This window comes from Schistocerca nitens, chromosome 4, assembly GCF_023898315.1.
Source record: "Schistocerca nitens isolate TAMUIC-IGC-003100 chromosome 4, iqSchNite1.1, whole genome shotgun sequence".
NCBI lineage: Eukaryota > Metazoa > Arthropoda > Insecta > Orthoptera > Acrididae > Schistocerca > Schistocerca nitens.
This window is the reverse complement of record NC_064617.1, coordinates 878,816,870-878,839,585: the sequence shown is the minus strand read 5'-3', so window position 1 is coordinate 878,839,585 and position 22,716 is coordinate 878,816,870. Positions and strand designations below refer to the sequence as shown.

Here is a 22,716-nt window from a genome sequence, read left to right as displayed (position 1 = left end):
CAACAATGATACTTTCCAATATACTACAGCATCATCAGTGAACATTTGCATAGTGGTGCTCATTATATCCGTCAAATCAGTTGTACATATAGAAAACAAGAGTGGTCCTATCAAACGTCCCTGCTTCACAGTAGTTACCGTATTTACTCGAGTCTAAGCCGCACTCGAATCTAAGCCGCACCTGAAAAATGAGACTCGAAATCAAGGGAAAAAAAATTTCCCGAATCTAAGCCGCACCTGAAATTTGAGACTCGAAATTCAAGGGAAGAGAAAAGTTTTAGGCCGCATCTCCAAATTGAAACAAAGTTGGTCCACTGTAATATGAGACAATTTAGGTCGAATGAATGACGATACAGCTACAGTAGTTTGGTTTGAGTCGTAAGCTTAGCAGTTAAGCTTTACCAGGTAGCCATTGCTATGCGTCAGGCGCTCCGTCCGTATTTATACGGGTACCCTTCCTTTTTCACGTGCTTCGTCTGTTTTGAATTGATTGCTTATTTTTCTTTGATCTGATAAGCGCAGTTTTCTTTGTTATAGGTGTTTACGTCACTCTATGCTGAATATGCTTTACTGTACTGTGTCATGCTTTGTTTGTCGTACTCTGATACTGCGTGTTTACAGCCTGTCGCCGATCGCGGCATGGCTTGCTTTTGTGCGCGCTACCACCGCTTACAAATAAAAAAAAAAAAAAAAGAGAGAGAGGAATCGTCTCATTAGCGAAACAATGGCAAGAGACTGCTACTTGTTGTTACTTACACTGCTGCTTTCTTTGATAATGATCAACAAGAACCAAATAATAGACTGCGTATGATGGAAGATGTTCTGAACGAGAGTTTAGCGAAAATTTTTCTCCGTTTGAAAATCTTTGCAGGCGCCTCTTTAGTACATTACATTCTGCACAGAAATTAGAGTCATCTTAGATTTAAAAATCTAGTCAATTGCCTCGCTTCATTTCTGACTGTATCACTATTAGGCATAAGAATAATATGAATATAAACATAACATGATATGTATATTCTTCCGTGTTTGCTGTTGTCTCACTCTAGTTTTGTGGTTTATTACGCAGACAGGATTCAAATGAGATAGCAGCAAACACGAAACAGTACATGGCAAAATGTTTATGTCCGTATTATTCTTATGGTGACGAGAATAGTGCATGTGATTCACAATTTATAAAAGTTCCTATTAGCAACCATCTCTTCTCACAGGTAGGAAAAAATTCAGAACGTAGAGTTGGCCATATTGACAAACATCCCAAACAGTCTTGCCATTCGGATTTTTGTAGTACATTCAAATGCTGCTACTTTTGAAGATAAACAATACGGAATTTGTATTTACTTCGATGGATAATGTATGAAAATGCAGTGGTCGAAACTCGGCGCGGAGAAAAAAAGCTTGTCTTCCACCTTTTTTTAAAAAAATTTATTTACTGACGCAGAGGTTTTGGCGCCAGTATTTATCTTTGTGCCTACAAAGCATGCCTGTGTAGCGCTACATATATTCGGCAGCAGAACTAAGTTGTGGCGGCACCCACCGGCATTTTTAAGAACTTCCGCTTGCTTTGCACTCGATTCTAAGCCGCAGGCAGTTTTTTGGATTACAAAAACTGGAAAAAAAGTGCGGCTTAAATTCGAGTAAATACGGTAAGCATCACCAAGGGATATAGCTAATTTCATGAACAAGATGCTAGAAGAAGTAGAAAACATTTAACGGTTTATCACTCAGTAGTTGATATACAATTATGTCCAAAATATGTAATTATAAAATTTCTGAAACTAAGGATATACATGTGCATTTTCAACTTTTCGCGGTGTAATGAATAGTCCATTAAACTTCAGACGTGCAGACGTGCAAACAAAATTTCTTTCACTGATATTTCAGCTGCATATCATCCAGCCATCCTCAGAGTGAGTCGCAGGACTGATAAGGTGCCTAGTGCGGCCTTATATCCTCCACCACAGCGATACGTGCCTGCGAGTTACAGATGCTGGTGGGCAGCAAAGAGATACGCTTACACATGTGCCACCTGTGGCAAAGGCATATGGACATTCGATTCGCTTATTGATGTATGTTCGGTGGTGATGACATAATGATGACTTGTCTGCAGTTGAATTATCCCAAGAGCTGGATTCCATGCTTTGTCCAAATTAAAACCATTATCTCTATTTATTATATTATTAGCTAATCTAATCTCTATAGCTTCCTTGAAGACAGAATCTGAAAAGGAAGAGGTGGATGTTAGAATCTTCACATCACTGTAGTTTATGGAATGCCCTGTATCAATACAATGTTCGGGCACAGCTGACTTGTGTGGCTGTGATAAGCGTGTGTATCTCTGCTGTTCTACTCATCTCTCATGAACTGTGCATGTTGTTTGACCTATGTATGACTTCCCACAATTTCCACAAGGAGCCTGATACACACCTGCCTTACAAAACAATAAATCCTCCTTTACAGAGCCAAGTAAAGCTGCAGTCTTCATGGGAGGCCAGAAGATCACCTTAACACAGTGTTTCTTGAGAATACGGTCTATCTTCGAGGAAAGAGCACCCACACAGGACAAAAGTGCACTTGATCTGAAGGAAGTACTATCTTCTTCCCATTACGTACCTGCATTCTAGGTTTTACATTGAATGCTCTATGAATTTGTTGTGGAGAAAATCCATTTGCTTTAAAAATGCTCTTGGTGTATATGAGCTCTTCCTGCAAATTATCTTTATCGGATATACAGTGCGCCCTATACACTAAGGTCTTAAGGACACCTAATCTCCGTGAAGGGTGAAGGCAGTTACCGGCATGTAGATATAGATTTCTATGTGTAGATTTACGTTATACGGTGTGTCCTAATGTGCCATCAACTCCTGAAGTTCACAAGATGGGTAAGGATTAGTGTCTAGAGTCTCTGTCTATGAGGCCTATAACGAGCACTATTGTTTCACCAATGTATTTTTCTGCAAAATATTTAGCTTCCTTAGGTAGGAAAATGTAGTCACCACATTCATAATTCTATGGATTTTATTCAGAGACTCAGCAATGTCAGGCTAAATAGTACAGATGTGCTCGTCAGTTTTGACGTGATATCACTACATACCAAAGTACCTTTAAAGGACTCTTTTATCTCTTATCGGCCAACATTTTGATAAGAACGTCACGGCCTTATTTCAACATGTCACTTTATTTTCATTTTAATGGTGAATTTTATGAGCAGATTGATGGAGTTGCTATGGGAAGCCCCCTCTCCCCTCTGGTAGCTAATTTATTCATGGAAGACTTCGAGGGCAAGGCAGTGGACTCAGCAAGTTTTAAACCAACGGTCTTCTGAAGGTACGTGGACGATACATGTGTAGTACGGCCACACGGCATGGATGAATAATATTGATTTCTCGAGCATTTGAATTCTGTCCAAGCTAGTATCAGATGGTGTTGTTCGGTATAAAGTTGATGGCACATTAGGACATTCCGTATGTCATAAATCCTTATATATAAAATTCTCGTGTCACAGTGTTAGTTGCCATACTCCTCCGAAATGGCTCAATCGATTCTGATGAAATTTTACATGTATGTTTGGTAGGTCTGAGAACTGGTTGCAATCTTATTTTTCATACCCCTAAGTGATGGGGTGGTCCACCCCAAAAATTTTTTTATTATTTTTTGGACAGAACTTTTTATTTTTATTTTTCATGATGTGGCATTAAAAAATACACACAAACCTAAATTTTCACCCTTCTACCACCAACCCCTCTTTTTTAATAGCGATTTTAGTAATTTAATAATTTTCAACCCCAGTCGATAACTGATCAATTATCACATGATCAGTTATCCTCACCAGGTGTCTACCGGTGATAGTCTTTCACTATTCAATAGATAGGTAATTGAAGAAAATGTACCAAAGGCAGCGGCTAGAATATCCCTCTTTGAATTGACGTAACTAGACCGAGAAGTTTAACTAGGTAGCACACGTCATTCGCCAAGCCGACATTTAGGCCTAGCACACACGCATCAGTTTTTATCATACGGAAATATATTGTACAATCAAATTCTTTTAGTGGAACAAAGAAGTTCCTAAGCTCTCCTTTGTTCCTCTAAAAGAATTTAATTGTACAATATTTTTACTTAAGATAAAAATCGATGCGTGTGCGCTTGGCCTTAATCATAATGCTGGCGAATTAGTTTCAACACGAAATTGCCGCTATGTTTGTATGCTCATGGATGAGCCGTGTATTGGCTGCAATTGTTAAATCCGCGTGGTCTACCATAGAAACGCTAGAACTAATAGTGGCCGATAACGCCGGATTTCCCCCTAAGCCTTTTCTCACTCCCTACACAGTTTTCGTCATTATCATTGTTTGTGTCATGAGCTCCCCCCAACAACAACTATTGTGTTACATGTATACATTATTATTATATACTATAGATAATTTATATGTCAAAACAACGTCTGCCGGGTCAGCTATAACATATAAAGATTTTCAGAGGCGGAACGAAGTTCGCCAGGTATACATTATGTTACACGTATGCATTATTCTTATAGATTAGAGATAATTTATATGGCAAAACAACATTTGCCGGGTCAGCTGTAACATATAAAGATTTTCAGAGGTGGAACGAAGTTCGCCGGGTATAGCTAGTCTACAAATAAAAATCTATATCTACATACCAGTAACTGTCATCACCCTTCAGACCTTAGTTCATAGGGCACACTGTATATCCGATAAAGATAATTTGCAAGAAGATCTCACATACCTCAAGAGCAAATGGATTTTCTCCACAAGTAATTCATAGAGCATTCAATGTAAAACCTAGAATGCAGGTATGTGATGGGAAGAAGATAGTAATTTCTTCAGAACAAGTGCACTTTTGCTCTATGTAGGTGCTCTCTCCTCGAAGATAGGCCATATTCTCGAGAAACACTGTGTTAAGGTGCTCTTCTGGCTTCCCACGAAGACTGCAGCTTTACTCGGCTCTGTAAAGGAGGATTTATTGCTTTGTAAAGTGGGTGTGTATCAGATTCCTTGTGGAAATTGTGAGAAGTCATACATAGGTCAAACAACAGGCACAGTTCATGAGAGATGTGTGGAACAGCGGAGATACAAACACTTGTCACATCCAGACAAGTCAACTGTGGCCAAACATTGTATTGATACTGGGCATTCCATGAACTACAGTTATGTGAATATTCTAAAATCCGCCTCTCCTTTTTCGGATTCTGTCTTCAAGGAAGCTATAGAGATTAGATTAGCCAATAATTTAATGAATAGAAATAATGGTTTTAATTTGGACATGCAGAGAGGTTGTCATGGTTTCATCACCGCCGAACATACATCGATAAGTGAATCGAACGTCTGTACACCTTCGCCACAGGCAGCACATTTGTAAGAGTATCTCTTTGCTGCCGACCAGGGTCTGTAACACACGGGCATGTACCGCCGCAGTGGAGCATATAAAGCCGCGCTTGGCTTCTTGTCGTCAGTCTTCTGACTCACTCTGAGGATGGCCAGACTGATGCTTGGATGAAATGTCAGTGAAAGAAATTTCGTTGGCTTGACTGCATGCCCGAAATTTAATGGACTAAGGATACATATTTTAAGAGTTAACAGAATCTCCTGTAGATGACTGCACCAAGCTGCCACATATGCATGACATGGTATGTTTTCTATGAGGCAGTTCAAGCATCTTATTGACAGTTGAATGCATTAGTGAGAAAGAAGGGTGGAAGACTGCTGTGTTAAATGGCAGGCTAAATTGTATCGAAAGCACTTGCCTGTAGCTGGTGCTGTCGGTGTCAGCTCTACTCGTTTTGGTAGTAGTCAGTGGCAGAATGATAAATGGTACCCAACACAAACTGCTGCTAATTACACTTTTCACTGGAAAATACAGATGTGTTCATTTTCTTTTACAATGTGCCTAGCAGCGGGTTAACTTTTATTGAGCTTGTTATGGATTTGAAAGCTGATTAGCTACTTAAATATGTATTCGCCCTCTTACAGATCTCACAGGCAGTAATTTGGGTATATGGGATATTTTTTGTGTACAAATGCCGTAACTTTTGCTTGCAGAGAGATTTTATCAAGTGGTATGTTGTGCACCATTTTATTCACAATGTGGCTCGGTTTCAGAGTTGGTGGATAACTTGTGTCTTGATAACACACTTAAAATTGCTGCAACTGAACTGGGCAGCAGTATTCTTTACAGTCAGGATTCTCACCTATTCTTAGCAGTTCTTTTGCAATTTGGCACGATTTTCCACTCGGTGGTTAGCTTGTAACCTCGTAGCGCATTTGAAATCGTCGGAGAATCACATTCTGCCATGTCATCTTAAGTAACCTCGCTTTACCCACTATGAACCTCAACACAGAGAATGCAACACTATGTGCCACAGATTCTGCAGTTTTACTGAGTTGTCAGCCGTCGCTGATCCTTGCCACGAATTTAGACTTCAGTATCCAATTTATTGAGTGTATATCTTCACCTGCAAGAGATTCACCAACCATAGCAGCACCAGTGGGTGGGCCTTATTAAGTGCGAATAGCAAATCTTCCCAGCTGCAGCTGTACAAGGGGAGTTCCTTTCCTAAAGCTTGTACATTTGACTAGAAATGATGTGAAATTTTGAGTGCATGTATTGGAAGTGCAATTTCTTTTTCTATTGTTCATGCAATTCTCTTCAGTTTGCATCACACAGTGCTGCTGTGACAAAACGAAACAAGATGGCTGCTGTGGTGAGTAATGTGGCCGTGTATCCAGTGATGTGTCTTTTGCATCTGTGAGGGAAATGTTGAATGTGTGTGGGGCCAATGTGTGACAGCATGTCACGCTATGAGAAAGTGTAGGAGGCCATCCCATTATGGTCAGATAGCATCAACAAGCAGCACATCAGTGCAAAGGTGGAAGCGTAGGCGTTTTCTGATAAGCGCATTACCATCCAGACAATTGTCAGAGAGATTGACATTATTGCAGAATTAATGGGCAATATCCTTCACATGACAAATGCCAACCCAATAAGTCCCTCATTAGGTAATGACCATTTCAAGGGAGTGGATCGTGGCATCTGAGATGGAAATATTGTGAAAGTGCAAGGACAAGGAATATGAGTTTTTCAGCTATCTGATCACAATAAATGGCTGTTGAGTGCATCATAATAACTCAGAGCAGGTTGAGTTGGTTAGTTTTCTGTATGTCCCTTGTACCATAATTGCAATCTCTCACTAGGATGTGTAACAGTTTAGTTTTACAGTTACAGCAAACTGTCTCAGAAAAAATTATAACGTCATGCTGGAGATTTGCATGAGCTTTTCAGATATCTGTTTTTATATGTAAACAGATAAATATAGTGATTTATAGTGGATTTAAAAGTAGTTGCGACTTTTGACAGTTCGGTACGCAGTGAATGTTGGGTAGCGCAGTAGCCAGCGGGTGCTGAACGCGGAACCTGTCGAGCTCGCTTGACTCCCTGAACAGCAAGCCGGCATATCTATAATCTTTCTCAAATGATTTTAAAGAAACTATTCGGGAATAAACTCTGATTCTTACAAACGTTATAACTTTATTCATCAGCTTCATGATGAACTGCCTATCATTTCATTGATGGTCATAGTTAATGTGATATTTCGATATCTGGGAAACTACTGTGCCAAATTCTTAGAGTTTGTAGCAAAAAATGTGGGTAACCATCAATTTGCATTTGTCACATGTTAGATCATACATAGCTTCGTATGAAATTTAGATAACATATTGAATTATTCTTTAAACGTAGAAGGATATCGCTATCTCTCTCCAGTGTCGAGAAAATGGAATGTACGTAAAGGGCTCTGTCACAAACAAACATGGGAGTGAAAAAGCCAGAATAAAATATTAATAAATCTCTCGTATCTCATAAACGGTCTGAGATACCGAAACAAGTTTTTGGCAAATGATACTGTGCAAAGAGTAGAATATTTTGACATGTGAGTGATATGCTAAACCTCCATATCTTACATGATATTCAAGCAACTACAGTTTATTTGGTGAAATAATGTTACATTTAAAGACCATCAATAGCTGGTGAAATGAGATTTGCTGTGAGTTTTGCAACAGTATAAGTGAAGAAGTTGCAAGTTTATTTTGATACTGAGAACTGTTTTAGGATTCTGTCACAATTTCAACTGCATAACATGAATACATATCTCAGCCACTTTACTTTTCACCTAGGCTCATATATTCTCAGTCGGATTTAAATGAGCATGACATGGAGGAAGCCTGATTAAACTATGCCCTTTAGCATCAGCCAGTTTGTCGACCTAGCAGTGTAGAGATTTTAGCTTGTACAAAAGTTCTGTTAACTCTGCCCTACACAAGTTATGATCATGTTAACAGAGCATTTCTTTGCACCCAGTACAAAATATTTGCTTTTCTCCATGCATTGTTGAAGCTTTATCTATCACATCGGACTTAGTATGGCGCATTGCTCATTACAATTGTCGAATTCGGAGGAATATTATGCAGAACAAAATTATCTTCACACCCAGTGTACGGGTTCTTGGACGACCACTTTTATTCAGATGTGCTGCACTGTTTTATATTAATGTGACGCAAACACAAAACACTAGTTCAATACGTGATTACTGCAGAACATTTCAGCACCAGAAAATATCACTTTACAACAAGAGCTAATATGTGTAGGTGCATCTAATGCTCAGCATGACATTGTAGTGTTTATCCACAGTGTGGCAACAGGGCTGCTTTACCCACCAAACTGCTCGCAGCGTAAAGCTGGCTCGCCATTGGTGTTACCTGGGCAGCGGCGTCATGTGCTCTCTGGTGAGGCAAGCATCAAAAGTTGCAACTAATTTTAACCGAACTACGTACTTAACTATTTGCAATATCTCTCTTTCTCATAAAACACACAAACACACACTTTCTTCTTTGATATAGAAGAAGTTTTCAGGCAGATATACTTTCAGAAATGAATGAAAGTAGCATACAGTGGAAACATTCAGATTTTGCTCCAATGAAGAAGGAAAAGAAACAGCCATTTTTTCGAAGAAGGTTATGTCTTCTGCCATTTAGGTTGTTGAAGAGTTACCGTCACATACTATATAATAAAGGTACAGGTCATCATGTTACAGTATTACTGAAATCCTCTGACTAGAGATTAAGCATAATGGTTGCAAAGAGTGTGCAACACTTGCATATCAATACACCCGCTCGTACTACTCAAGGAACGGTAACGCTTGTTCACATGTAGACTTTGATATCTCACCACATTCAACCTGTTCACTGGGTCTAGCAACCATAGATCACTTCCTCTTTTCGAAACTGAAGGAATCACTGTGAGTACAACACTTCATGAGAAGTGATGAGTTGGCTGCTGCAGTGAGAACCATTTTTCAGAGTCAAACATACAACAAGTTGTACATTTTTAGAGAAAGTATGTAAACTTGCAGAAATCTTATATAAAGAATGACTAATGAAAGGGCCAAAGTTGTTTTTAAACTGCAATCTCAGATTTTCTGAGCACGATTGGTTAATAATGTGCTTCTGGATGTTCTGCCAAGTTGTGGTTTCCATTTTACGCACAATATTTTAACAGCTGATCCAGCCAGCTCCTTCAGGTGCTGCGAGTTTTGCTGTTATGTATACTCGCTGCCTGAACTCCAACCAGACTGTGATCTACTGTTACACTCATGCTGCTGTTTGTAGCAGAGTACGATTCCCGACACCTGCCATGCCCTGTGATGCTCCTTTGTTTTTCAGAGCTTGCACTGATATATTTCTTGAAACACAACTTCTCCCAGTGTTTTCAGACTAGTGAATGTGATGACTGGTTAGATTTTAATAAAGTAAGTTCCTGAGCCAAAGTGTTATTTATTAGAATTTCTATTTTCTTTATTGTGATAGGCCACTTAATTATGATGTGTCTGATTTGCTTGGTATGGTCGCTGATGTTCCTTGTTTCCCTCCTCGACTGTCCTTATAGTCTGCCTTATGTAAGACATGCCACATTCACATGGAATACACACACACCTGGCTTTTGGAGACATAGATTGTATCTAACATTACAATGAATATTTTTTATCTTAGTTGAAGGAAGCAAAATGCACTGGATGCCATGTTTCTGTAAGAGGCTGCTGATCTTTCCAGGCATGGGGCAAGCATAATGTAGATAAACAATTTTTAGCATCTCTTCCTTGGTATCTGTCTCAACCTCAACCTCTTCCTCAGAAGTTCTTGATTTTGACTTCACTGCCTGTTCAGTTTGATGATATGAGTATGCATTCCTTCAGAACATAAGTCTTAGGTGTTGTAATTCTTGGGTAAGGTTCTCCTTATCTGAAAAGTGTTCAAGCTCTGCGACCAGAGTCATTAGCACTGAGTTTCTCTCTGACAGAGGGTGACTGCTGGCGCTGTGGAGATAAAAGTCAGTGTGTGTAAGTTTTATACATACACTGTGACCCAGGGATCTGTCCTTTCTTCTCTTAACTAACACGTTGAGGAAATGTAGTTGGCGTTCTTTCTCAAGTTCAAGTGTGAAGTTTACATTTTGGTAGATGGAGTTTAAATTTTCTGAAACTCTTGAAGCTTTTCCACTCGTGTGGCCACACTATGATCATGTCTGCCACATAGCAATGTTGTTTTAACTAAGTGGATTCCAGTGCCTTTTCTTCAAAGTGTTCCATGTATAAGTTAACCATGGTGGGTGGTAACAAACTACTCGTTGCCAAGCCAGTGGTTAGTTCATAGAATTTTCTGTCAAATAGGAAATAACTAGATGTAAAAATGTGACTGAAAAGTTTTGTATAACAGTCGTCAAACATTCTCACGATCAGTTCCAAGTAATCAAAAAGTGAAACTCTCATATACCGTATTTACTCGAATCTAAGCCGCACTTTTTTTTCGGTTTTTGTAATCCAAAAACCTGCCTGCTGCTTAGAATCGAGTGCAAAGCAAGCGGAAGTTCTGAAAAATGTTGGTGGGTGCCGCCACAACTTACTTCTGCCATTGATTATATGTAGCGCTACACAGGAATGCTTTGTAGGCACAAAGATAAAATACTGGCGCCAAAACCTCTGTGTCAGTAAATAAATTAAAAAAAAGGTGGAAGATGAGCTTTTTTCTCCGCCCCAAGTTTCGACCACTGCATTTTCATACATTATCCAATGAAGTAAATACAGATTCCGTATTGTTCATCTTCGAAATGTAGCAGCATTTCAATGTACTACGAAAATCCGACTGGCAAGACTGGGATGTTTGTCAATATGGCCAACTCTACATTCTGAATTTCTTCCTATCTGTGAGAAGAGATGGTTGCAAATAGGAACTTTTATAAATTGTGAATCACATGCACTATTCGCGACACCATAAGGATAATACGAATATAAACCTTTTGCCATGTATTGTTTCATGTTTGCTGCTATCTCATTTAAATCCTGTCTGCCTAATAAACTACGAAACTAGAGTGAGACAACAGCAAACGCGGAAGAATATATATATCATGTCATGTTTATATTCGTATTATTCTTATGCTTAATAATGATACAGTCAGAAATGAAGCACGGCAATGGACTAGATTTTTAAATCTAAGATGACTCTAATTTCTGTGTGGAATGTAATGTACTAAAGAGGCGCCTGCAAATATTTTCAAACGGAGAAAACTTTTTGCTGAACTCTCGTTCAGAACATCAACTATCATAACGCAGTCTATTATTTAGTTCTTGATGATCATTATCAAAGAAAGGAGCAGTGTAAGTAAACACGCACTATCAGAATGTGACAAACAATGCATGACGCAGTACAGTAATGCATTTTCAGCTTAGAGTGACGTAAACACCCATAACAAAGAAAACTGCACTTATCAGATCAAAGAAAAATAAGCAATCAATTCAAACCAAACTAAGCACGTGGAAAAGGAAGGGTACCCGTATAAATACGGACGGAGCACCTGACGCATATCAATGGCTACCTGGTAAAGCTTAACTGCTAAGCTTATGACTCGAACCAAACTACTGTAGCTGTATCGTCATTCATTCGACCGAAATTGTGTCTCATATTACAATGGACGAACTTTGTTTCGATTTGGAGATGCAGCCTATAACTTTACTCTCCCCTTGAATTTCGAGTCTCAAATTTCAGGTGCGGCTTAGATTCGGGAAATTTTTTTTCCCTTGATTTCGACTCTCATTTTTCAGATGCGGCTTAGAATCGAGTGCGGCTTAGATTCGAGTAAATACGGTAAATGGGAAGACTATCGAAACTGACCATAATATCTTTATCTTGGAGATGCAATTGACTTAGGTGGTACACAGTCAGTGGAGTTGCAGATATTATGTTCATACTTCCCCACATATTCGCTGAGAATGTGTTTTAGGTATTTTGCCATCCGGTTTGTAGGTGTGCCAACATGACTAACTATTGATCTTAGAGAAATTCTTTCCTTTTGTGCCTTAGTGATGCTGCAGATGTTTTAAGACCCTTAATGATGTTATGTGGCAAGCCTGACTTACTGAGAAGACTCGTGATCTCCCTTTCGCCTTTATCTGTTGGGCCACATCTATATGACTGTATGCAATGTTATTCAAAAGATTTAAAATGTTTTTATTGAGTCCACACTTGACATTAGGACCGTAACATTGTCCTTGTCGGCTGGTGTAACTGCAGTTTTATTGTCCTCCTACAGATTTCTCAGTACTACTCTTTCTCCCTTGGAGATGGTTGAACGCGAAGGTTTGGTCGGAACCTCTTCTGCTGCTTCCGGTGGGAGAGAATCTAGGAGGGTTGTTCATTAAGTCCTTAGAAAAAGATAGAAAAACGGATTGTCAGGAATTGTACTTTCTTAACATAATCCCCTTTTAACTGTGTACACTTTTCCAAGTGTTGCTCCAACTTTTAAACCATTCAGAAATTAGGATTTCAGAAGATTTTTGAAATAGATAACTGTTTAGGCAATGACATCCTTGTTCACTGTGAACAGTTGACAATTAGGTCATTTTTTCAAGTTTGAAAACACAAAGAAATCACTGGGCATCAATTCCAGTGAATACGGTGGCTGTTGCAATAATTCAGTCTTTTATTCCATAATTTTGGCCATCGAAACTGCACAGGTGTGTACCCGTGCACTGTGACCTTTCCTTTTTCCAGTGAGGATAATTTCTGTGATATGTTCGCTCAACCAGTACGTTAATGATGCATAATAATGCCCAGTTAGCGTTTGTCCACTCATCAAGTAATTGATGTAGGTGATTCCATGTGCATCCCAAAAAACTGTGGCCATCACAGTGCAGCCAATTTCACCATATTTGCCTTTTTTGGAGCCTGTTTGCTTTCAGAACCCCACTGTTTTGGTTGTTCCTTAATCTCTGTAGTATAGTTGTGTATCCGTGTTTCATCCACAGCTGTGCATCAGGTGCCAGAACCACAGCAGCATTTCGATGGAAAAGTTCCCAAACAGCCTCACCGTTGATCACACGAATGCCTTTATTCTCTGCTGAAAGCAAATGTGGCCGAGATTTTTTTCACACCCATTTTTTTGTGCAAAATTGAAACAGTGTCTCTTGCAATGTGCCTGTGAGTTAAACTACTTCTCAGACTTTGATTTGTCAGTCACTCTAAACCACATCACGTAATTTGTCAATCATTTTGAGGGTGGTCAATTCCACCAGATACCTGAACACGGTTCATCTTTTGTGCATGTAAGGCCACAATCCAACTCATTTACCCAATTGTAAACAGTTGCAAATACTGGAGCAGAGGTGCCATGAACTTCATCTAACTCAGCTTTGATTTGTTTTTGGCATTAAGCCTTTTAATAGAAGTGTTCAATCACGGCTTGAAACTCACTATTTTCCATGTCGCACAATAAACACAAGCTTGTTGCTTCGTCTACTGGGACAATGAAACCATGTGATGGATAAGGCTGCACCTTTACCACCCCTCTAGCAACAGTTGACGTTTACTACCAGCAAACTGTTTTGATATTATGACCACAATCACTTGGATTTTCTAATGACTTATTGAATGACCTCGTACAACATGTTCCATGGAGTGAATATAATCTGATATTGATAGCATTTTTGGGTTCTGTATCTGAATTGGTAAAAACGGAACCCTTATAGGATCACTTAGTCAGTGTGACATTTCCTTAGGAAGGGAAAGAGGTATCAAGTTAAAATTGATGTCACATACTAAGGTGTACTCTCACTTGGCTGTGTAAAAAAATTAAGCTTCTAAATCAATCTCTACTATCCATTGGGGCAGTGTAAATAATTCAAGCTTCAAAGTCAATGCAATCAAAAGGTACAGCCATTTGTGTATGTCACATATTTTGATACTCACAAGCTCACCCATCAGAAACTGGTGGTCTATCACGGGATCGAACCTCAGTCTAACTGCTGACATCTTTCTTCATTTTAACCTAGCCTTCTTTTCTCAATGATGCAAGGAGTTGCCAGAAACAACACTTGCTTCAGATTCCGTGCTAAATTTTAGGCCCCCTTTTCGCAGTAGGTTAGGGACAAGCAAGTCGCCGAAGTGGCACCCTGTAGAAAGATTTGCAGCAGGCCTGTGAGCCACACAAAATTACACAAAATTATTATTATTGTTATTATTATTATTATTATTATTATTATTATTATTATTATTATCATCATCTGTATACACAATTAAGTTTGTATGGAACACTCAGAGTGCAAGTCCTATTTGCACTTGTCTGATATTTTGGAGTGGGTGCAAAATTAGGCCTTTAACAAGGATCATCATTGTTTCCTTGTCCAAATGTTTGTCAGTGAGATTAATTACAGTATGGCTCTTTGGATCTTGTCTTGGCTTTTTGCACAAGTGATTGAATTTTGCTTCCTGGCATGCAGATGTTTCCAACTGCATTCCCAAGAATGTGCAGTGTTGAGTCAACATGTAAAGGTGAAGGTGAAGAAGCTCTTCAGAAGTAACATCTAGCATTTGTCGGGTGTCATGAATTTTCTCTCGCGCAATAGCCAGGCTTGCATAGTGTATAATCCTATTTGCCACTGGCATGTTAACGTGATGTTTGACTTTAACCAACATAGGTACAACTTGTTCATCTTGACACCTTGTTAGGAAGGTCAACATACTGAGAAGTCAGCCATTTTTTTGGTGGAGCTTATCCAACTCGTGTGTTCTGGAACAACATCTACCTGTAGAGCGAAGTGGTGGATCCTTAAGTTTTCTCTGCACCATTGATTAATAGTGTCCTTCCAGGTGTTCTCCTGAGTTGTTTTGATTTTCTGCACAATACTTTGGCAACTGACTGAGCTTCCTTCTTCAGGTACTGTGAGCTTGCTGTTTCGAGTACTTGCTGCCTGGGCAGCAAACAGATTGTGAACTGTTGTTGGTCTCATGCCGCTGTTTGTAGTGGAGTTCTTTTTCAGATCTTGCACTTTACATGTTAGGTAAGAGAAGAATGGGCAAATCCCTGGGTCACTGTGTATATAGAAAACCTACGCACACTGACCTCTATCTTCACGCATCGAGTCATCACCATCTGTTACAAAGAAATTTGGTGCTCTGTACTAATAGAGCTTGACCATTTTCAGATATGGGGAGCCTCCCGAAAGAATTGCAACACTTACGAATATTGTTCAAAAGGAGTGGGTACTTGTGTCATCAAATTGAACAAGTGAAGCAGTCAGAATCAAGAACGCCTGAGGTAATAGCAGAGACTGAGATCGAGGAAGAGAAGCCAAAAATTGCTTACCTACCATATGCTCGCACAAGAGCTGGAAAGATATGTGTGGCAGACTATTGGAACAGTTGAGGAGAGATGCTAGGAGCATCAGTGACATACATGACTGAAAAAACCAAGCATATCACCTCTCATTGAGCACTGCCTCAGAAAACCTATAAACAGGAATGGCAGTTTCAGTTTAATTAACCTCTTGGGGTTCAGCACTCAGTTCATTAGAGCATCCGTGGCCATCACATCCACCAAAGCTGGAAAAGGCCAAGAGAATTTACATTCACAGAATACCAATGCAGGCTCTGACGAATGAAAGAGCATCAAAGGGAGTCAAACTGCTGTAAATACAGGGTTGCCACAGGTTCTGGAAATCAGGGAGTATCAGGAACTTTCAATCACATCAGGGAATTTATTTATTTTTTTTGGGGGGGGGCTGGAGAAATCTCATTTTTGTGTCTCAGTGGATGAAATGGTTGTTTGCTGAGGTGTCGTGCATCGTCGCTGCTTGGATGCAACTGAGTACATGCTTTTCCCCTTCCTACCACTCCCCCCAGCTTGCAGTCAGTGCTGCCACCATGTCTTGCCACTAGCCTAGCAGCTGCTGATGAGGGGCAGGAGGCACGAAGAGTGATTTGCTTGGATCTGATTCTGAGATTAGACACAGTGGCCAGAGACAGTGGTCGTGAGTGCACGAGTTGTATGAGAGTGATTATGTGACTGTGTGTGTGCTCTCGTTTTATGAAAAAAGCTATGACTGATAATTTAATTGTGAGAATGTGATTGTCTTTTCTATGTGCCTGTCTGTGGCTTAGCAATCATCTTTACAGTGAGTTGCTACCTATCCTCATTATTATTGATTCTCAGAGTATTTGTGCAAGTTTGTTGCACGGATTGATCACCGTGGCCTAATTTCACCGCTATGCTGTCTGCGGCTCGTGAATAGTGGGCCACACGACTGGATTTTTGCGATAGGCCAAAACTGCAGTCCATTTCTGTGGGTATCTGTAATGGATCAGGCGTACCAATCTGAAGCCACTCAGTTCCCACTAATGTTTAGGCCCTGCCTGTCAGATCTAGTCTCACCGATATGCCCGCAGGCCAGGTCTGTTTGTGTATGAAATAATCCCAGCGGATTTTCATGGTTTATACAAGGACCCAGGACTGCGGTGCTCCTCGGCATGACAGAGGCCACGGCCAATGGATTTCAGGAATTATGACTGTCTCACCACAAGTACATTGTACAGTGTGGTGTTTTATAGACATTTTATTTGTTGTAGTACATTTTGGCACATAAAAAGTAGTTTGTGTGTTAGAAAGTATGGATGTTGGCAATTTGTACACTATATACTCATATATTTCTCTAAAGAAAAATCACAAGACACCTGTAAAATAATAGATATAACGCAGTGGTTAATAACCAACAATAACGAACATAGTAGAACCGGATTTTATTTGCGTCACCTATAGTGTTGATTTACACAATTCTTCCCCACCTAATACACTTCTTTCAAGAGGCCTACATTTTTCTGATGTTATTTCTGAAATGTTTCTGGAATATTTTAAGTCTGTCTTGCAACTCCAAGGAAGTGTGTATTTTTGTCACCAAATGTGTTTCTTTTTATTGGATTAAAATAACATCAGGGGTCTTAATGAAACACACATACCATTTGCAGCTGCAAAGACTTACCCTTGAGATCTCAAAATTTGTTAGGGAAAAATTCTAAGGCTTGTCTGGAAATCAGGGAATTTCACTTGAGGAAACTTCTGGCAATCCTGAAACAGTGGCATGAGACTGCCAGTAGTTTACAATCTGGTTGGACACTATGATTTTTAAATTACTCAACACTACAAACCGTACCAAACACACTTTGTACTAAATCATTTTGGACAGCAGGTTTAGACCTTTCCCCGCCCTTCCTCTCTCTCTCTCTCTCTCTCTCTCTCTCTCTCTCTCTCACACACACACACACACACACACACACACACACACAAACTGCTATTTGTCTGTAATTTTAATCTTACACGTGTCATATCCTATTTAGTATTCCGCATAAGTTTGATACTGCCTTCCGTTTACTTCATATTGTTGCAGTTTTGACAAGCAGTACTACAAGCAGGGTTTGTCAACCAGTTGCAGCACAAAACTTTTTTGTTGTTGTTTCAGGAGCGCAGTCGGCAGGCTGCCGGTTCAACAAGAAGCCTCAGTACCGTTACACGGGCTGCCATCGGTATGACGGATCAGCTTTCAACATTGTTTTAGGGCTTCATTTCCACTTTGATGAATCGTGCTACATCTATCAAGGGCATGACATTTTCTTTAGAAAAGCCACACTAGACACTGAAGTAAGTGTTGCAGATTCAAACACTACAGATACAATGTCTGGTGCATAAGGAGATGAAACAGACACAATTATCGAGAATTTCCTCCACATTTGTGGCTGCTCTACTGCCTTGTCCTTTGTTGCTACACTTTTAATCATATAAAAAATTACACATTGTGATCAGCACAAAGTTTGTATTGAACCCAGTGGTCGTAAGCATGTGCCACATCTTTGCCGTTTAAGTTGCAATGTCCTTCTGTGACGCATCTTATTGAAGGGGTCCACATTATGTGTAAACAATATATTGCTTTAAAAGACTGAAGAGAACATCAGCAGGAGTTGATGTCTGTACTTGAAGTATTAATATGATAAAAGACTAATTTGCAGGTATATATTTACTGCATATCACCTGAACATTTTTTCTGTAATTGCTCACACACCCTGAAAAATTATGTCAAAGCAGAAATGTCTCCTCTGCACATAATAGGATAAAGTTAAACGATATATTCCCAAGAATAAATTGTAATTAATGTTATAAACCATGATACAGTCAAAATTTCAGATTAATTATATGTGTTCAAATGATGAGTCTATTTCTAGCTGCATTCTTGCATTTTGTAAACTTTAAATTTATATTACACCTGTGTGACATCTTAAGATGTGGTTAAAGAATGCTATTATTTGATGTGGCTGTAGTTCCTGCAAAATTATGTTCTGGTCAGAAATGTGTTTTATTAAATGGAGGTAATGAGATATGATTATCACTAGAATATAAGATGTTAACAAATGTTTTCACTTGCAAAATTATATAAAATTATGTATATATTCTAAATCATTGCTTGCAGTTATATAGGGCATCAAATATTGTTACTACCAAATAGTTCTCATTGAGGGAACAAAAGAACTACAGGTTATACCCAAATTGTTAAGTGTTAAGAATTGTAAGTGTATTTCGGAGTTGTTTTTTTGATGCTGCTCCATTTCAAAGTAATCCATTACTTTCAAGATAAGCCATGTAATAAAAAAGAAAAACTGTTAATTAACTTCGTGCGTAATTTGTTGAGAGCAAAATTATGTGCTGTGAACATGTACTTTAGTACATCTCCAGTGTCTTTGTTGTGCCTGTTATATTTATTTTATAATTAATTGTTTTTGGATTTTAAATGCTCTCTGCCCTTTCTACATGACATTTATGTAAAGTAAAGGAGAAGTTGCAGATATTCCTGCTGTCTACATCCATTCTCAGTTTTGGAATTATGTGTTGTGAGAGTACAGTTTGATGTCACTTTCTGTCAGATATATGTGTAGTATGTTTGCTGAAGCCTACTGCATTGCTTTTTGTGGCTTTGAGACCATAAAACAATTTTAATGAAATTTAATGGTGTCATGTCATACACAGTAATTTTGAAACCTGCTTCCTGGATCCATAATGTAGACAGAACTAAGCTAGTAATAAATATTGGCTTATTAGTACACCATACAGGAAACTTAGCTTGTTGGTTGATCACAGAAGAGACGGACTATGAATCTGAATGTATATCTGGCTGTTACTTCCATTTTTCGGGCAATTATTATGACTCTTCTGAACCATGGACCTTGCTGTTGGTGGGGAGGCTTGCGTGCCTCAGCGATACAGATAGCCATACTGTAGGTGCAACCACAACAGAGGGGTATCTGTTGAGAGGCCAGACAAACGTGTGGTTCCTGAAGAGGGGCAGCAGCCTTTTCAGTAGTTGCAGGGGCAACAGTCTGGATGATTGACTGACCTGGCCTTGTAACACTAACTGTGCTGGTACTGCCAACGGTTGAAAGCAAGGGGAAACTGCAGGCATAATTTTTCCCAAGGGCATGCAGCTTTACTGTATGGTTAATGATGATGGCGTCCTCTTGGGTAAAATATTCCGAAGGTAAAATAGTCCCCCATTCGGATCTCTGGGCGGGGACTACTCAATAGGACGTTGTATCAGGAGAAAGAAAACTGGCGTTCTACGGATCGGAGCGTGTAATGTCAGATACCTTAATCAGGCAGGTAGGTTAGAAAATTTAAAAAGGGAAATGGATAGGTTAAAGTTAGATATAGTTGGAATTAGTGAAGTTCGGTGGCTGGAGGAACAAGACTTTTGGTCAGATGAATACAGGGTTATAAATACAAAGTCAAATAGGGGTAATACAGGAGTATGTTTAATAATGAATAAAAAAATAGGAACGCGGGTAAGCTACTACAAACAGCATAGTGAACGCATTATTGTGGCCAAGATAGACACGAAGCCCACGCCTACTACAGTAGTACAAGTTTATATGCCAACTAGCTCTGCAGATGACGAAGAAATTGATGAAACGTATGATGAAATAAAAGAAATTATTGAGATAGTGAAGGGAGACGAAAATTTAATAGTCATGGGTGACTGGAATTCGGTAATAGGAAAAGGGAGAGAAGGAAACGTAGTAGGTGAGTATGGATTGGGGGAGAGAAATGAAAGAGGAAGCCGCCTGGTAGAATTTTGCACAGAGCATAACTTAATCATAGCTAACACTTGGTTCAAGAATCATGAAAGAAGGTTGTATACATGGAAGAACCCTGGAGATACTAGAAGGTTTCAGATAGATTATATAATGGTAAGACAGAGATTTAGGAATCAGGTTTTAAATTGTAAGACATTTCCAGGGGCAGATGTGGACTCTGCCCACAATCTATTGGTTATGAACTGTAGATTAAAACTGAAGAAACTGCAAAAAGGTGGGAATTTAAGGAGATGGGTCCTGGATAAACTGAAAGAACGAGAGGTTTTAGAGAGTTTCAGGGAGAGCATAAGGGAACAATTGACAGGAATGGGGGAAAGAAATACAGTAGAAGAAGAATGGGTAGCTCTGAGGGATGAAGTAGTGAAAGCAGCAGACGATCAAGGAGGTAAAAAGACGAGGGCTAATAGAAATCCTTGGGTAACAGAAGAAATATTGAATTTAATTGATGAAAGGAGAAAATATAAAAATGCAGTAAATGAAGCAGGCAAAAAGGAATACAAACGTCTCAAAAATGAGATCGACAGGAAGTGCAAAATGGCTAAGCAGGGATGGCTATAGGACAAATGTAAGGATGTAGGGGCATATCTCACTAGGGGTAAGATAGATACCACCTACAGGAAAATTAAAGAGACATTTGGAGAAAAGAGAACCACTTGCATTCTAAGCAAAGAAGAGAAAGCAGAAAGGTGGAAGGAGTATATAGAGGGTCTCTACAAGGGCGATGTACTTGAGGAAAATACTATGGAAATGGAAGTGGATGTAGATGAAGATGAAATGGGAGATATGATACTGCGTGAAGAGTTTGACAGAGCCCTGAAAGACCCGAGTCGAAAAAAGGCCCCGGGAGTAGATAACATTCCATTAGAACTACTGGCAGCCTTGGGAGAGCCAGTCCTGACAAAACTCTACCATCTGGTGAGCAAGGTGTACGAGACAGCCGAAATACCCTCAGACTTCAAGAAGAATATAATAATTCCAATCCCAAAGAAAGCAGGTGTTGACAGATGTGAAAATTACTGAACTGTCAGTTTAATAAGTCACGGCTGCAAAATCCTAACGCGAATTCTTTACAGACGAATGGAAAAACTAGTAGAAGCCAACCTCGGGGAAGATCAGTTTGGATTCCGTAGAAATATTGGAACACTTGAGGCAATTCTGACCCTACGACTTATCTTGGAAGCTAGATTGAGGAAAGGCAAACCTACGTTTCTAGCATTTGTAGACTTAGAGAAAGCTTTTGGAAATGTTGACTGGAATGCTCTCTTTCAGATTCTGAAGGTGGCAGGGGTAAAATACAGGGAGCAAAAGGCTATTTTCAATTTGTACAGAAACCAAATGGCAGTTATAAGAGATGAGGGGCATGAAAGGGAAGCAGTGGTTGGGAAGGGAGTGAGACAGGGTTGTAGCCTCTCCCCGATGTTATTCAATCTGTATATTGAGCAAGCAGTAAAGGAAACAAAAGAAAAATTCGGAGTAGGTATTAAAATCCATGGGGAAGAAATAAAAACCTTGAGGTTCGCCGATGACATTCTGTCAGAGACAGCAAAGGACTTGGAAGAGCAGTTGAACAGAATGGATTGAGTCTTGAAAGGAGGATATAAGATGAATATCAACAAAAGCAAAACGAGGATAATGGAATGTAGTCGTATTAAGTTGGGAGATGCTGAGGGTATTAGATTAGGAAATGAGACACTTAAAGTAGTAAAGGAGTTCTGCTTATTGGCGAGAAAAATAACTGATGATGGTCGAAGTAGAGAGGATATACTATGTAGACTGGCAATGGCAAGGAAAGCGTTTCTGAAGAAGAGAAATTTGTTGACATCGAGTATAGATTTAAGTGTCAGGAAGTCGTTTCTGAAAGTATTTGTATGGAGTGTAGCCATGTATGGAAGTGAAACATGGACGATAAATAGTTTAGACAAGAAGAGAATAGAAGCTTTCGAAATGTGGTGCTACAGAAGAATGCTGAAGATTAAATGGGTAGATCACATAACTAATGAGGAGGTATTGAATAGGATTGGGGAGAAGAGAAGTTTGTGGCACAACTTGACTAGAAGAAGGGTTCGATTGGTAGGACATGTTCTGAGGCATCAAGTAATCACCAATTTAGTATTGGAGGGCAGCGTGGAGGGTAAAAATCGTAGAGGGAGACCAAGAGATGAATACACCAAGCAGATTCAGAAGGATG

At 39.4% G+C, this 22,716-nt stretch overlaps 1 protein-coding gene across 2 annotated transcripts in view; it reads left to right on the top strand.

Moving 5' to 3' along the window:
- LOC126253389 (uncharacterized) overlaps positions 1 to 19,225 on the top strand; it is a 65,709-nt gene extending 46,484 nt beyond the window's left edge. For both annotated transcript variants that reach the window (XM_049954683.1, XM_049954684.1), the window contains exon 6: positions 17,849 to 19,225. In XM_049954683.1, the coding sequence (XP_049810640.1) occupies positions 17,849 to 18,075 (227 nt within the window). In that variant the 3' untranslated portion in view covers positions 18,076 to 19,225. The remainder of the gene's footprint in view (positions 1 to 17,848) is intronic.
- Positions 19,226 to 22,716: the final 3,491 nt, after the last annotated feature.